Source organism: Strigops habroptila, chromosome 8, assembly GCF_004027225.2.
Source record: "Strigops habroptila isolate Jane chromosome 8, bStrHab1.2.pri, whole genome shotgun sequence".
NCBI lineage: Eukaryota > Metazoa > Chordata > Aves > Psittaciformes > Psittacidae > Strigops > Strigops habroptila.
The window spans coordinates 39,409,436-39,427,186 of NC_044284.2; the positions used below are offsets into that span (position 1 = coordinate 39,409,436).

At 39.2% G+C, this 17,751-nt stretch overlaps 1 protein-coding gene across 6 annotated transcripts in view; it reads right to left on the reverse strand.

The window, feature by feature from the left end:
• Window positions 1-17,751, reverse strand: part of SMG7 (SMG7 nonsense mediated mRNA decay factor) — a 51,969-nt gene that overhangs the window by 27,000 nt on the left and 7,218 nt on the right. For 5 of the 6 annotated variants that reach the window (XR_003992531.1, XM_030494001.1, XM_030494004.1 and 2 more), the window contains exons 2-4: window positions 4,610-4,641; window positions 3,734-3,851; window positions 2,610-2,742 (exon numbers count right to left, since the gene is read on the reverse strand). Coding sequence is in view for 5 of the 6 variants with exons in the window: in XM_030494001.1 (XP_030349861.1) it covers window positions 2,610-2,742; window positions 3,734-3,851; window positions 4,610-4,641 (283 nt within the window). In the remaining variant the exon portion in view is untranslated. Of the gene's footprint in view, window positions 1-2,609; window positions 2,743-3,733; window positions 3,852-4,609; window positions 4,642-14,147; window positions 14,368-17,751 lie in introns of those variants that run through there. The other variant, XM_030494002.1, reaches the window with a different exon arrangement.

The window sequence follows — 17,751 nt, forward strand, 5'->3', positions numbered from 1 at the left end:
TCAAAGAACAAGGCATCAGCTACTTGATCAAATATCTGAAAAGCTGATTAAAGGAAAACCTGAACTTTGCCATTCTAATTAATGCTTTTTAAGTTTTTCTTAATGGACTCCAGCAAATACTCTGGAAAGTAACAGTAACCACATGGTGATTTAAAAGTATTTGTTCCACTGCGTTGCAGCGTTAAAAATGTAAGCAAGAATTGACAGGCTTTCTCTCAGCTGGGAACATACTCAGTCTGCAAATAAAACAGACCTGCAGCAGAATTCCACTTCCAGCTAAAGGTATATAGAAAGCCCAAGGCTGACAGAGATGCGCACTCCACTCCACCAGTGGCTACACATGCAACGTAGTGCTTTTGCTTTATGCAGAAAAAGGTTTGTGTAACACCTCCTCCCGCTTTTACTCTGTCTTTTATACAGTAGATAAAAATCCCCAAAGAAGGATCTCACAGATGAAAGCTGGATAAGAGAGAGAAACTTGACATCTTCCAACATGGTGAATTAGGAGAATTCATGCTCTCTTTCAAAGGCATCATTTACACACGCTTCGCAGTTGGAGAGCAGGTATCTTGCCTGAGCTAAATCTTTAGACTAAAAATGGGACGATTAACATCACAGCAAACAGAGAAAGCCGACCCAGTCTGTGGTGTCATACACAAAAAGAACAAAATTTCCTGATACACTGAAGGGAAAAACAAGGCTTTTGCAAGACAAACAGTGAGACAGTAGAAAACTCTTGGCAACCATGACACAGCCTGTCACACTGACTGCTATAAAATAAGCAGCTTTCCAAAAAACAGTGCTGGGGGTGGGGAAGGAAGATAATCACACAGATTCTGAGGAGAAAAAAAATGGGGTTGCCTTGCAGATGTTCAGAATCAAACTAGGAACTCGTACAGCAAGAATGGCCTACTGTGCATGTTGTAACCTGAAGACAGTGCAAACTAGCCGTGACATAAAGTCTAGTCAGACCACTACTCGAGATAAGGCATTCAGCAGTGAATGTTGCTGAAGCAATACAACAAACAAGAAAAAAAGGAAAGAAAGGCAAGTTATCTTTACTAAGGCCATAATCACACACCAACTGTTATTCTCCATAATCTACACGCTGAAATCTATACTGGAAAGAGTATGAGCAAAAACAGGGCAGTAAGGAATAAATACATGAATAGGAATCACACCTCTTCCACAATTAACTGAAAACCTCACAGAAGACATTTAGCTCAAGAGCAGTTGATGATACAGTTTTGCTTAAGGAGAAGAAAAGTTCCTATAACTGAAGTTTGCAATTCTAAGTAATTAACACATCACAAAATTAATACTGAAGATATGCAGGTAAGCCTGGGAGTCTCAATCAAAAAGCCAGAAAGACATTGTATGCTGTAGATGCTAAATAATACTCATAGGACAACCACGCTAGTTAAATGCACAACTGTGGTGGGCACTAAGTTAGGTATTATTCAGAAAACAGTTCTTGGAAAATATTAACTCAATGCTCACCATCGGTGTTTAGGAGTTGCAGGAAAGGAACAAAGAACAAAGCAGAAAACATTAAGCCATCACATATTCTCAGTGCATCTGCATTTTTTGAATTCTGCACATATTTCTGTTCTTAAATAATTGAAATCAAGAACAAAACTGATTATCTTTGCTTATTCTTTGCTATATAGGGAAGTATAACATTTTTCAAAATGAAAAAGAATTATGACAATGGCCCACAAATTCATATGTAAGAATGAGAAGGTGAATGGGAATTTCTAGAGAAATGGCAGGAAAAAAGAACTAAGAATACAATGAAATCATCAATTAGCAAGTTTATTGGGCTTGGGTTTTTTTGTGTCATAGTTATTCCTAGACTTTACAATTATAATACAGAATTCTTCACCACAGATCACTGCAGAAACCAGAGCAAATTGCTCCAAGAGGGACTGGAGAGTCAATGAAGGCCAGACCTCCTAATAGTTAAACAATTCAGAAACAAGCTAGCTCAAGAAGGCAACAAATGTACAGCCACAAAACAAGAAGCTAGAGCAAGGAAGTTTCGTTCTACATTTTCCTGCTGCTTAATGTTCACTCTGAGCAATTACAGCAGACTACTGCAAGAGACAAAATGAGCTGCTAAATGGACCTTTGATTCTAACCAAAGCAGTGAGTCTTAGGCTTTACAGCAGTTTCTATTAGAAGAGAACTTAAGTTGTTGCTATGTTTTCATGGAGCACTGAGACAAACACCAGATTCACAGAAGTTTCAGATGAACTTGAGGCTGCGGCTGGAGGAAAGCAAGCACATCACCAGCTTTGTAGACATGTTCTACTGAGAGCACCAGTGTTACTAAGATATACTGCTTGATCCAGTATAGCAAGAGTTTCTTACACTAAGGGAAAAGAAGAGATTTTAGCCACCTAAAACAAATCCTCCTGCCCTTCCTCAAAGAGATGACACGCTAGTGTGATATTGGAGCTCATCTCTCATCAGCAGTTACTGGAGCAGCACACGAGGTCTGACGGTGAAGCTTCGTAAAGGACCACACACAAGTAGCACAAGACTGAAGCACATTTGCTTCCAGACTATGCAAATATACCATAGCCAACAAACTTTTTGCAACTCACCTGTGTGTAGAAGCCACTAGCTGCCTCTAAGAACAGAGAAAGGTTTGCCTGAACTTCACTCCGATTTGGATTTGCTCTGTTTTTCGCCTGACCCTGTAGCGTCGTGATCTGATTTTTAAAGGCATGATTCCAACTGAAAACGAGAAGCATTTTACTCTTTACTTTGGAAGTGTCTGATACAGATGGCATAAGCAACAGGAAAGAACTGTTTAATTACATAGCGTCAGACATGGAAATGAAGAATATTCAAATCCAGGCAACATTCAGATCCAAATGTTAAGTATGGAAGAACCACCTTTCCTCACCTCTCATAACTAGGGAAACAGATGCTGATACGATACAGCTAACTCTGTAACGCCATTAAGATTTGCTTTCAATTGTTCCGGTTTAGGCAGCATATGCTCCCTCCCTAAAATAGGCATGTGTAGTGTAGAAAGGATGTGGGGTGTAGAAACCAGGGTTAAAAATCATTCAGTAACTGAAGACATGGGCAGGACAACTCAGCCAACCTACTCACCTTGCTTCTCAGCACTGTAAGAACCACATGCTTCTCTTAACTAAGCCTGTTACAACCCATGTCTGCATCTTAAATAACAGGGAACAGACTGAGGGCATGGAGAACGCCCAGCAGGATCTTCCCCCTACTCTTAATGTGCCATGAGCAACCCCTAAAGTTCTCTCCTGATACTCCTCCCTCTGCCCAGTCCTACCTCAGAGGGCTTAAAATGATGGTCTTTAGCTCCTGTTGGACCTTGCTCAAAGATCCAGGTGATTACATTATGCAAATTTCCTCCTTTCTGGAAACTCCAAACTTCAGCCCTTTCCTGACAGCACAGAAGATGGATGTTTCTTAGTGCTCTCCCATCTGGCTAACCAAAACCCACTCCTGCATGAGATGGCTTGTACTAAATTGCCAGAACTGAAATATAACTTACTGAATGTTCTTCATCAACTCTGCAGTGGATTCTCATGTTTTGCCCGCAGCACAGCTCTCATTTTAAAGGAAAAAAGACAACCATTCCATAGGATACAATTACTTTTCTGGAAGTCTCAGGGTTTCCTGCTCATCAGACCAGATTACATATACTACATACAACTACATACAAATTTATTGAGGTACTTACAGGTCCTGCTCCACTTTTTTATCTAAAGCGTATTCCAAATCGGTCACTAGCATTTTCTGATATAAATCCTGTAGAGCTTGTCTGGATGTCCAGACTTCTGCTGGACCCAGCTTTGAATCTGAGCAACAAAAAAAAAAAACCAAAGACACAACAGTTTTTGTAATACTCAAATTTACAGAGTTACTCTAACTGATTTTTCACTCATGTACCAAATGAAAGAACATAGCACAGTGTAAGATATCCAATGCCACATAACTGCTCCTATCACAGATTCATCACAATAGTGAAATACAAGAACTATATATGGGTTGGGGATTGACTGACCAGTTTCCTACAACACCAGAACAAGGCATGACCAAAGGCAGCAGCTGGCAAGTTGGAAGAAAAAAAACAGAAACAAAAACACCCCACAAGGCACTTAATGTTCCTACAGGGACTAAACCAACCTACTACATGTACTACACCAAGGTGCTAAGCACAGCTGAGCATAGGTTCATTATGCAAGCTGCTTGTACTGTGTGGCTGATACACTAATATAAACCATTTCCATTTCCTATAAACACAGCTTAAAACATAGCTCTGTGGCATTTCATAACATCTATGGGGTGCGCTTTCATAACACATCTGGTAGTGTTCAGATCAACATTTCCATCACCAGGTTTCTCAAAACCATCCAGATCCTTGCTAATCTCAAATATACCAGTTCCTGTGGTAGTCAGGACAGGAGTCTCTGGGAGAGGAGGTGCAGCTTGATCTCAATCTCCAAATGCTTTAAAACACCCAAAGTCAACTTTAAGAATACATGCATTACAATAAACATAAGGAACAGGAATCAAGTATTAGCAGCTAGATCAACTATATAATAAAGGCAATTACCTGTCATGTCAGCCTTCAGGACTTCTGCCTGCCTGTAAGAAAGCAATAAAACACTAAATTAGAAACAGACTGATCAAAAGAATTGAATTATGCTAAAACGCATTCATACAACAGTGAGTACATAAAGTAGGGCCAGCTCTGGAGAGGCTGCCTACAACCTACACTGCCACAGTTTACCCCACACAGTATGGGATTTAAGTTACAGTATGATTGCTTTTAATTCATATTATTACAAAAGTCAACTGTTCACTTTTCCCTGCTTAGCCTAAATCTCTTTCAGAAAAAAATATAAACTAAAACACTTACTTACACTATATTTTAAGCTTTACATAGCAGCAGTGTCCTGACAACATTAGTGATACCTGGTTACCTGTAACTGGGAATTTCATATTAACTTTGTCACACATGAAATGCAATAGCCAATACAGAGCAAAGCAAACTCCCATCAGCACACAGCTTTAGCCCTCCTGCCCCTCCATGCTGCACTAGCCTTCCTTAAGGAGAGGTGATAAGAAGACTATGTCTTTCTCAATTACCTCTCTTTCATTGAGCTGCCTCCCTAAAGTCATGGTTTGATCAGGTTTCTACAACCACCATACAGAACATACAGAAAGAATGGCAACCACAGACCATCTACCACTCCTTTGCTGAACATCCTCTACAAATCCCCACTGCTGGTGAAGCTGGCAAATAGTTTCTCAAATAGAGGAAAACCAGGACACAGCCCCCAAAAAATATTTACAAATGGTCATCAATGTCTGGATGGAGCAAGCAATCGAGATGCTATGGTTAAGCACTGTGTCAGCAGTACATAAAAACTGAAGAGGCAGCACTGCTGGCCTGTTTGACCAACACAGAATTAACACAAGGCAGGCAGAGGCAGAAGGGGCACAAAGCTGCCTGGTTTGGCTGGGTTTTGGAACATATCTCCTTCCTTTCACTACCCTCAAACATTTACATATGTTTGCAAAGAGCGCAAGCTTTCCATACCAGACATGGAATTCTCCTAGCATATGAAATACCCACTTCCACCTGCCTCCCTCAGCAAAAAGATGGAAGTTGCACTGTGACTAACATAAAAGCCAGATGCCAGCTTGGGAAAGAATGGAAAGCCAGGAAAAAGCACCACCTAATCCCTAAAGAGGCTTCAGAAAGAAGCATATACTTTGTCTTGCCAATGTGAAGTTGTGGTGATTGTAAAAATAGTTTTTCAGGTTGTTCTGGGTTCTATCTACTGGCCATAAATTATAGGGAAGGTTTTGAGACCTACATCAGGATTAAAAAGATATTGTAATAGTGCCAATATTTCACTAGGAAGATGTACCTGGCAAATACCTTCAAAAAATTTCTTTATATTAAACGCAATAATTATCTAAAGTAACTCACCATAGTGAGCATAGTCACCACAGTGTACCATCCAAGAAGCAGAGGGATTCTCCAAGAGCTTTAATTAAGTTAAGATCTTAACTGATGCCAGAAGTAAATCTGTACATTCTTTACCTGCTTCACAAGTTTAATCTATTTAAGATAACTTCTTTTTGTTTCTTTCAAGAAGGCATTACTACAATTTTTTTTCAACTCCTAACAATAGGGAACACTATAAGAGATAACCTATAATTACTGACAGAAAAACAAGGAAAATTTTAGATATTGTGTCACAGAAAGCTGAAAGCCCAAGAAATATTTCTGCCTCATCCACATGGAGCTAATGTAAGGCACCTAAGCAATGCTCTCTACCCACTGCTACAGCTGGCAGGATGGGAAAGAGCAGGTCTTTTCCCCCCACACAGCAAAGAAGAGCCAACAAAGGACAGCAGTCGTCTCTGCACGCTGCACATTGGAAGCCTATAGGACGCTGACCTGCAAGTCTAGTCAAGCACAAAGCCGGGCCAATTCTGCGATGCTATGACTTGGCAGCTAGAAATACCACTGCTCAGAAGGAAAAGTTGACTTGCTCAGGTGCTGAAGTCTCTCTTTTTTGAACAGCCAGCCAAGTTAATACGGTTTAGCTCACACTTTAAATATCTGCCACTTGTGCAAACTTCTTTGAGCTGAGAACACGATCTGCACTGCCAAAGCCATGAATCCTACCAAAACGCTCAGCCTGAGCAGGACATGCAGTACTGCTCCAGCAAACACAAGCCCAAAATTCTCCTCCAGGCAAAAAGACTCTGCCCTTTAAAAGCCAAGAACTGCTTCTCTGAAAATTACTTGTGCAGAACTACCTTCCACTATGTTAATCTTTAAAGGGGGAAATACAGAGAGCACCACTAGAAAGGCGTTCTTCAAAGTTTTGACTAGCTGTTAGCTGGAGAATTTAGGTGAAGAAAGCCTCAACACCTACATTAGTGCAACTGCTGACAGATGCTCTGTAAATGCATAGTCCTAACAATATGGTTGCACCTGAACTTTTACCAAGATGTTTTGGGGTATTTTGGAACACCATTTTTGGAAGAGAATACTCACAGGCTTACAGAATGAGAGCCTTTAGTCACAATCTCTGCACCAGCCATAAAGCAAACTGCCTTTTATATTTTATAAGCTTGTAACAAGCTACACTAAGGCAATCACACTAAGGGGATTTTTAATAAAATGTAAAGAAGTTATTTCAATGCTTCCTAGAGGGCAAAGGAATTAGTAAAGTATGTCTAACATTAGCATGCTCTGTTTCTCATTTCCACCTAAACCCAACTTTTATTTAAAACAGCTGCATCTACCATGGCTAAGCCAGGATAAGAGAGGACAGCCTGGGTACCAAACTTGCTCTGCATCAGTGGCAAAATATTAGCATTTTGAAGAAAAAATATGCATTGCCTGTTCCTTGAACAGACTTCACGAAGAGTTTTTGCTGGTGCTGAAAGACTCTTAATGGTCACAAACTAGAGTTCACTGATAACAGCAAGAGTTGCTGACAGTACAAATGGCTCCTTATATCCTTATATAAGATAGATGCATTTTGTTTTTCCATTTTCAGGTTTTTACCATTCTTCATCAATTAGGCTGTCCCTAAGCAGAAAGAAAATAAGTTGTTCCCCTTAAGCTGGTAAACACTACAGAAAGGAAACCCCACAAATAAAGGGATTTCTCTCTCATACACATTTCCAAGTGTTCAAACCATCACACTGAGAGGCTGAAAGGTACATCAAAAGTTCATATAATCTGACCTATCCTTTTACACTAGGACAAGTTTGCTTAATTTGCTTTTAAAATCCTACAAGGAAAGATGGTACAGCCTCGCTGGTTAACTATTCTATTGCTCAGTCATAGTCCAGAAGTTTTTTCTGAAACTCCAACCTAAGGCCCCTCTACTGCAAACCAAGTCCTGCCCACAGCATACCCAGCTGCCTCTCTAAGAGGGCAATATTAATTCTACAGAAGCACAGTTTTGTTAACGAGCTTCATTATCAAGCATAGAAAAGCAAATAAAATTAAGCCCAAGTTTTCAAAGCAGCAGTCTTGTGTTACCCAGCTAACACCCACTATTTCTGAAAGTCCAACAGGTCAAAGTCAAGTTTGATTTACACCACACTCGTCGTATTTACACAGCAAGGATGAGCCAGGCACAATCTTCTATGGCACAACAAGTTCTATAAGAACTGTGGAAAACACCCAGACCTCGCCAAAAAAAAAACCAAAACAAACAAACAAAAAAAACCAAACCCAAAACAAAACCAAAAACCAACCAACCAACACAAACAAACAAAAAAAAAAAAAAAACCAAAAAACAACAAAAAACCAAACCACCACACAACACCACAAACCCAACCCCCAAAAAACCACCACCACCACCAGCAAAATCCCCAACGCAAAACCATGACACTCTGCTTTCTACCACGCCTAAAGGAGAACTTCACTTGGTTTTCCCCTAGCAGCCCTGAAGAATCAGCATCTCTATCATTTCCCTTATCCACTCCCAGTAACACAAAACCCCAGATAAGGAGTCGAGGATTTACAGCGCTAAAATGGGTAACGAGTCCAGGCAACTGGACTTATAAAAGCAATGAGAACACAATCACTTGTTCTGCGAATACTCTACAAACTAAAAAACATATTAAATGGTCAGGTCAGGGTAGTTTCACTCCAGGCAGGAATTTATATTCCTGCACTTCTCTTTCCTGAAGGTACATGCAGAAATTGTACCACAATGAAAAGTGCTTGCCCCCCCAGCAAGCTTTAGACGGAGGTGACTGATCCGAAAGATCATCAAGAGCAACCAGCAAGTTTTCCTTTTTCTGAAAGGGAATAAGATGTAGAACACATATAAAATAAATGTAGGAAATCTTTCTTTTTGGGTTGGGAAGGTAAATTTTCTATGCTAGCATACTAAAAGGAAAGTCAACACTTCCCATTCATTTAGCACTTTAAATTATCATAATTTTTTATTATTTATTCTAAGTTATTATTCTATTTTAATCATTCCAATACAAGGCAAGGCTTATACGTAGAAGGAACTCCAAAACAACACCCAGCAACTACTGTTTTAGATTTTGCTCAAAATAATAGTTAACTTCAACAAAAATTTCTAACGGTTTAATACCTCATTGTTTTGGAGTGAGGTTTTTTTGTTTGTCTTAAAGTATACCCATGTCATTTCAGGGCAGGGGAAAGCTGTAGAAAACACTATCAGCACGGGCACTTAATGCTTTACAGCAGATTTAAGAGAGAGTTGGGCTGTTCAGAAGCCCCTAAACACTGTACCCTAGGCTCCAGCATGCATACCTGGAGTTCAGTGCTGAGCAAAATTACTTAGTGGTTGACAGTTTTATGGGAAATAAGCATTCTTCCTTCCATTCCTAAGAGTAACCACTAACACTTGCTAAAATATAAAGCTTTATTAACAGTTTTTAGAGACTCACTGGACACTAATCCTTTACAGCTGTTACACTTTGTTAAAGGTTGGATTTTGAGAGATACAGAAATAACTGACTTCCCTGAACTATTTTGTAGACAGCAACTGTATCTCTAAATATGACCCGTCAAAGGGAAATATTGTTATAGCAATCTTAGGATTATATACAAACTTAGATTTTTATACTTGAATAACAGTAGCAGGGAATTTGTGGATAACTACCTACAATGAAGTTTATCCACAAATTCCCTGCTACTGTGCAGTGGTATAAGGAGTCCAATACATATTTTACATATTTGTATATAGACTTTACCTACTTATGCATTAGATATATACTGTTTAACAAAGGTTTTTCAAGAATCTTTATGGAACAAGTTTTTAATGTTCCAAACTTGCACGTGTTGCTACCTAATTTAAACGACTATAGTTTTTATAAAGTGCTGAAATCACTTGCTTTGGGAGCAGGCAGGTTTTGGTGATGTCAGCTCTTACTGACCTAGCAAGAGATTTTCAGGCCATGAGTCATCGAGTTAAATGCTCCACGTGCCTCTTACACTGAAAGGACAATCTTCACAGATATGGCAACAAAAGACACCTTCAACAGTACAACCTTACTGTCAATTTTACATGCTAACTAGTTTAAAGCTTATTATTCCTGCTACAGGCAGCTGAAAACAGGGTACAGCTAATTTCTTTGACCAGTGACTTTATCAGATTGTAGCCACAGATCAAAGCCACACAATTAATTCAGCATCAGTGTAAAACTGCAAGTAAAAAAAACTGCTCTGCAAGCAGATGTTAAAGCAAAGCAATCATCACCTGAACCCAAACACCCCCTACAGGGAATGGTGTGATGGTGAGAAGTGGGGACACAGAATAGGGTTGTTTTGTTTTTTTTTTAAATCCCATCTTTCCCCTTTCTCCTAGTCCCAACTCTATCATAAGCAAGTCATAATAATAATCTTCAAAAAGCAACCACCAAAACCAACTCTTTCCAAGTTTGATCAGAACTGACAATCTTCCTCCCTGGAGAAGAGTAAAAGTACCCTTGCAGTCAACTTCATTCAAACTCTTCTTTTTTCCTTCAATTTCACAGAAGTCAGTTCCTTTGTCTCAGTATTTTTAGAAAAAGATGTGCCCAACAGACAAAAGCTACCCCAAGAGAAATTTATATGTGCTTACTCTCCGGGTTAATCTACATGAAGGGAAATACAAGTCTCCTACCCTGCTCAGTGTTCAACTGTCTCCACCCAAGTCCCTGCTGTCCCTCTTGCCGTAGCCTAGAACTCACGTCAAGCATAGGAGCAAGTCTGAGCCTTGTTAGAACAGCAGTGCTGCAAACCTGAGTTAAATGCCTCATAGGCAGTCATTCAGGATCACCAATACGCCTGTGTCTATTCCATAGTGTTATAAAATTTAAGTCAGGAGAGTAACCTGTAAACTAAATACCTAATACATTTAAATTCAAAGAAAAATAGCTTGGAATAAATGTACAGTGTTAAGACTAGCTCAGGAAAGTTCAGCTGCATTTTCCATAGTCGCTGGTTTATATTTTGAAAATATTGACTACGATGTTCTTTTACTTTCCACCTTGACCTACTAGTTACTTGGAATTTTACTGGAGCTGTAAGGGAGAAAATTAACTTCTAAACGGATGTTGCCCATGAAAGAAAAACACAAAAACTCCAGTCACCTTTACCTCATTTACCTTCCAGAAGCTAACAGTGTAGCTCCACAGGTAACCTTGACAGTGTTTTCAGTATAGAAAAATTAAAAGCCAATTACCAAAGGATCAAAAAAAATTAATAATTATTGAAAAAAAAAGCACGCTCAGGAAATAATGAATGGATAATTAATAATGTGTAGTACATCACGACATGGCTATCTTTTATATGTTGAGGAATACCTTTAAACAAAAGTTTCTAATAACAAACAGTCAACAAACAAATGCTCTTACAGAATACTTGGTCTGCTCATCAGCATCCATAGAGTAACACGTGTACTGCAGTGACCAACAACGCATCAGCTTTGCAGTTGACCTCAGAACAAGTCAAAGGCAAAAGATTCAAGACAGAATACGTTATCTATTTCCTTAATCTTTGTACCATCCATTGGACAAGCTAGTTTTTCAAAACTAAAGCAATCTTAAAGGTGTGAGGGCACAAAACTTCTTCAGGATTGCCTTCCAATCCACTCAGAACATTAGCAACCTGCTCCTTTAAAAAGATCTCAGAGAAAAATCATAAAGCTCTGCTCACTCACTACCCACAACAAATAACTTCTGGTAAACACACAGAAGTGTTATTAGCTCTTATGACTATAGTGCCAGTCAGGATGTGAGAGGTTTGCAGCTGAACTACCTTACTTCCCATGGTAATTCCCACCAGGTTTTAAGATTGAGCAAAGAAAAGCAACAGAATTACTTTCTGAACAAAAACAAACAAACAAGGCAAAACAGAAAAAAACCCAACAAATTATGCCCTTATAATATCACTATCTTCTGTTCTTTCAAATCCACGCTGAGCGCACACAATATCAGGTTTCAGTTGTGATAAATACATAGTAACACCAGTACTCATTTGTTACATTACAGTTCCTGACTTGGTAAAATTTTCACCTGTGTTAAGGGCTGGAAACTGCAGACAATAGATGTTAAAAGAAGTGATCATTATTTAATTTTTTCTTTTTTAAACGGCTTCTGCATTATGGGAACCATCTCCAGAGTTATGGAAAATGCAGAAATCTGAGCATCGAGATCAGCTTCAGATGGACATCATGAAATAAGTTTCAGAAAGTTATGCTATTTAAGTCAGCCTTGCAGAAGCCAGATCAGGCAGCTAAGGTCAGGCAGCAGATGCCAACCCCCCCCGGACATTGTATGAGATCTCCCAGGCAAGTATACAGTATTCAACTCAAAGGCTTGCAATTACACAGTCAATTTAGTGCCACACTTTTGTAACATGGATAAAATATTCCCTCTCGCCCACCTGTGGAGCTGGAGAGCGGAGTGCCTGCAGTTAGGAGGTAGTTACAGAGGTCACATACATTTCCCCCTGGGAAGCCCACCTCACTTTGCATGAGGAAGGCAATACCTGCAGACCTCTAAGTCCTGACTTTCAGCTGTAGCAGTTTCCTGCTACCTCTAGCCTCTGCTAATAGACTGGGATTTAAAACCAAGGTACCTTGCTGATTTTCAGTGTTTTCTGTGGACTCCCATCCTCTGAATCCCAGCCTCTGACATTACTCCTTGCCCAGTGGCAATCCCTGATCCTTACGCTCAGTAAGGCTGAGAATGACTCACATTGACACAGGAGGTAATGACCATTAAAGAGGAGTCAGTTATTGTCTTCCCTGCTAAGTAGCAGATGGAGCAAGAGCAAGAGGTGGCAAAAATAAAGGTAATAGATTAAATCTGAGTATGATCCTAATGGCAAACTGCATCTTAGAAATTATTTTCAACTCTCCATCTTGAAACTAAATGCAAGCCACATTCTGAAAGCACAGCAATGGTATGAAGGCTGAACACCAGTCAGGGAGAATTATCCAGTCCATTTATGATAATTAAATGAGTACTCAATGCATCATTCCAATAATTTACAGGAGTTTCATTAGCTGCTCCCCATTTTCTATCAGAAATACAAAAGCAACACTGTTCTGAAACATACTTACTTTTCAACTAGAGAATATTTGAATAATTATTTCCCACAAAAAAAAAGGAAGAGGTGGAAACCACAAGTTTAACGCAGCTCTATCAAATACAGTCATCCCTAATAGAGAAAAAAAAAAAAATAAAAATAGCATGATCACTAAATTCTCACCTTAAACACACAACCAGCAATATTTACTATGGGGGGGAGTGTAGCAACACTTGACTATCTCAGTCCTCTTCTGTGGTTCTCCTCAGTTCAGGAGTGGCTCATCAAGATGGGCTGTCAGTTACAATACCCAAGTGTCCACCACCAAAACACATGTACTCCTGGAATATGTAAAGTTACTCTCTGGTCTGTGTTCAGCTGAAGGAGAAACCTTTGAGCAATCCAACCAGCTCAGATCCAGCAAATTTTATTAGCTCAGAAGGAGTAAAGCAGCATGGATATGCTACTACAAGACCTGCCTCTCTCTAGGAAGGGTGCAACTTGAAGCTTCTGAGCCCTGTTGAACACAAACGGGTCTGGAGGAAAAACAACCTGGCTGAAGTGGCACAGATTGCTTGGACAAGTCCAGCCGACCTCTGCAGCTCTGCCCACAGCAGGTCCAAACTGCCTCCAAAAGGAGCCACCACTGCCATTGCCCTGCAGAATGCTCCCAGGTACTGCCAGTTAACCAGTAACCTATCTTTCCCATTTTACAAGCTAATGAATTCGTTAGGAGTAAAGAGCTGAGCAAATTTATAACTTCCAAGGTTAATCCTGCTTTGGGGAATTAAATGTATTTATAAAAGTAATTTTATTTCAAATTTAAATCTCAATACCTTAAGACAGAGACCTTTCTAGTTCTGTCTAAAAAAGTTTACATGATGTTCAGCCAATTACAAATCACTATCTGCTTTATAAATCATGTATAGAAAAATTTTGGGGTTTAGAAAATCTTTATTAAACTCTGTCGAAAACAAAAATCTGCATACCATCTTCCATGCTGCAGTCTCCCTTTCAACGGTTAGATCAGACTTCTTTGTTACACTCATTTTACGTTCTGCAATGGCTGACGAAAAGGCTCCTTAGCAATGGACTAACACATCCAGCCTGAAGATCAAATCTTAAGGCTTGAAAGGACCTCGAAAGGTTACAGCAGGGACTGTCCTCACTCAGTTAGACCAAGATGACACTTTCTGAACCTTTGCTGCATATTAAGCAAGAAGGGATGACGGTGAAAAAAGATTCAGCATGTGACTACACAACTACCGGTTACTAACTCAACACTTGTGTGTTACTCAGGTTGCACAAGCCAACTCAGCCCTGGCATTTCACTTAGCAACCACAACAACCTGGATTTCATGATCAATTGTTTTGTATAGTATACCAGCACGTCTAAAACAAATTTTAGAATAATTTTGATGCTATATTTCAGCATTTGACAATAAAGCATGGAGACTAAGTGGATCATGCTGCTTTACCCCCAAAATCTGAAATCTGTAGGTTTAACAGCATTGTCAACCACACAAATAAAATCTCCTGCAGCAGAGTCCTTTAAGACTCTAATGAAGATCCTAAAGATCTTCATGTCTTTCTGATCTCTCATTCCTGAAGACTCCTGGGTGTTTAGGACACTCTTTGGCCACATCACTTAACACACCAACATAGCAGTTTCTAGTTTTGTAGTCCTCCGAATTATTTCAGAAATTAATAGAACCAGTTCTACACGATAGAAAATGTACTTTTTATAACCATCTTTAATGCAAAGTGTACAGAATTTTACCTGATTGATAGTATCCCAAAATTATGACTACATAATGTAATGTTAGAGGTAGACACATCATCTTTTTTAGTATTCACTTCTGCCTAGCCATCTATGATGAAATCTACCAAAATAGTCTGTAGTTGTACAAGCAGCATCAGCAACCATTTGATGCCTTCATTAGAAACATACTGGAAATATCTTTCTGGATAGTTTCAAGCTTTAGAGGTTATTTTAGTCTTTGATATCAAAACCAGAATAGGAGAACTGCAGCTAAAGCTGGACTGTGCACCCGGTAAGCCATAATCCCCTACAACTGTCTTTGCCCCAAGCCCGTAATTCCCAGAGTTTACCTCCAAACAAAATAAAATTGTTTGGAGGTAAAATTAAATATTCACAATATGTTCAAACTGGGTGGAAAACTGCCAGACGTTTATGCACTAGCATAATCTATGCAACATGCTCCTAAATTAAGGCCTTTGTATTAATTCAAATGAATGTTGACAATGCATATTAGGTAGTTTATCACTTTTTTCCAGTTAAATATATGTTCACATATATGTTCAACTTTATGCATATTGATGGTATTAAGACGAACTGAAATGCCTTCTAGATTTTTATTGCAAGTTTACTCTGCATCTTTTAATAATTTAATTTACAAACATTAACCCATATAAAAATCTCACCTTTTTCTTCATATCAAAATAACATTTCCTTTATTTTACTAGTAACTGCAGCTGAATATTGGTGTTTTAAGAGCTGCTCAGTTTTCATGTTTTATACACTCTTTGCGGTTTGAGGATTTTATTTAATATTAAAAAATGTGGCTTAAATCCTTTGGACACTATTTTTAGTGCTATTCAAAAAAAAACAGACTCACATGTAGATCATCTTTTTCTGGGGAGCAGCTGGCTAGATCAAGCCTCTGTGGTCAGAAGTTTTGTCACAGCACTGTCCTCAACCAGGATTTACACTACTTCAAGACAGACAACTAGCATCTATTCAAAAGACAAAAGTTTTGTCCCATTCTTCCTTCTCCCCCTCTTCATAGGTGCAGATGGTTAGCATTTCTACTTTTGGTTATTATTAGGCTAGTCTTGAAAAACTACCTTAAAAGACCCCTCTTAATGTACCTTAAATTAAGAGCACGCATGCTCAAAGGCACTGCCAAAACCCATACTGACTGCAGAAGGAACTGAAGCTGGAGTCTGTCAAAGGTTCCTTGCTGGCTGTAGGAAACCCTGGTTTAAAAAAAGATTATCACACAGTTGCAGCTGTTTGACACATAGCAATATCCACATGCTTTCTTCAAATCACGGTGAGACCAAGACAGGACATAGCAAAGCAAATACCAGGAGATTTTAATTGCAACGCAAAATACAGCAGCAGAATTTATAGGATTATCATAAAACAAAAGGAGGGGGGGAATGGTCTTCCTGATGAATTCATCAAAAATGCATTTCTTTCTATTCCTGACACCACCTACAGGGAAGTTAAACTGTGATAAATAACATAGCATAGACCACTGGGGAGTCCAGGAGGCCCTAGAACAGGCTGGCTCCAAACAAACTTCCCTTTGCTGTAGCCTGATGAAATGGGAACTATCAAAGCCTCATTAAATCAAGGCACCAAGAAACACCAAATAAGTCTTGACTAAAGACTCTTGGTGCCCAGAAGGTCTGTTTTACTGCATCCAAACAATAAGCCTAATTTCTGCCTAAGCTGCTTTAAAAAAAAATTCAAGAAGTTTTCCCTACATTCATTTGGCAGAATAAATCTTAAAGGTTTCACTGGAAATACATTCAGTACTAATTTCTGATTTCCTAACAGCTAGAGAACAGTTCTCTGAGATTATTCAGTCATATGACAAGTGGGACCCAGACTCAAAACTGACAATACTTCAGAGGGCAGGAGGGAGGAAAGAAAATAAAAATTAGCTTACATATACCAATATTAGATGAAGCAGAAAACTGTTCAATAGGGCTGAGCACTAGAGGACAGTTTCAACACCACAGACAATGAAGTATGAGAAATAGACTCCCAATGTATTAGAAACATCACTAAGTACTTTCAGAAAAATTACACTTCTTTTCCCTAAAAGTGGAAGAGAAAATTAACTCTAGCAGGACTCTGAAGTACCTCAAGGGTATCTCTGATTTGAGTCCCATCACTGAAATTCAGTCTGTCGCCCACAGCTGTATAACAATCCCAAGAGACTCCTCAGCCTTCTGGTTCCTTATGATAATCCCTTGAGTGCAGAAGCCAGTGTGAATAATCAGAGAAAAGTCCTACTGAAATAGAGAAAGAAGAGAAAGCAGGCCTAATGTTACTCAAAAAGCTCTTACTCTACCCCGACTCACAGCATTACATTGATCTGAACAGGGAGCTGCTGATTTAACTTGGAGGAATTGAAATATACAATATTAGAACATTGCTTAATCCATTTCCCCCTCATTTGGTTGTCTATGAAGTCCCCAAGCTTATGACCAGAAGTTCCTAAATTCAAATGGGAAAAAACGCAGTGACCAGACAAGTCTAGAAATATGGCCTAAAGGCAGGACTCCAAGCATGGCTGCACAAGCAGAAAGTGGTGATAAAACCAGTACAACTGTAAAGCTACATTCAACGAGATACTGCATGCAACATGAGTTCTGAAGGGGCACACACACAAAAAAAAAAAAACCACCAGCCCTACGCATCCTGTGTGAACAGTGAGAAACTATGGCCCATGAGTCAGCTCCACATTTCCTCATGTCACTCCACAATAAACATTGTTAGTCCTCTATTCTTTTCACTACAGTAAGATGGAGAAATAGAGTTAAGATGCTGTACCCCTCCCTAAGCATAGGAAAACTTTTATTTTACAAAACACCACTGAGATCTGTGACCTACCTAGTAA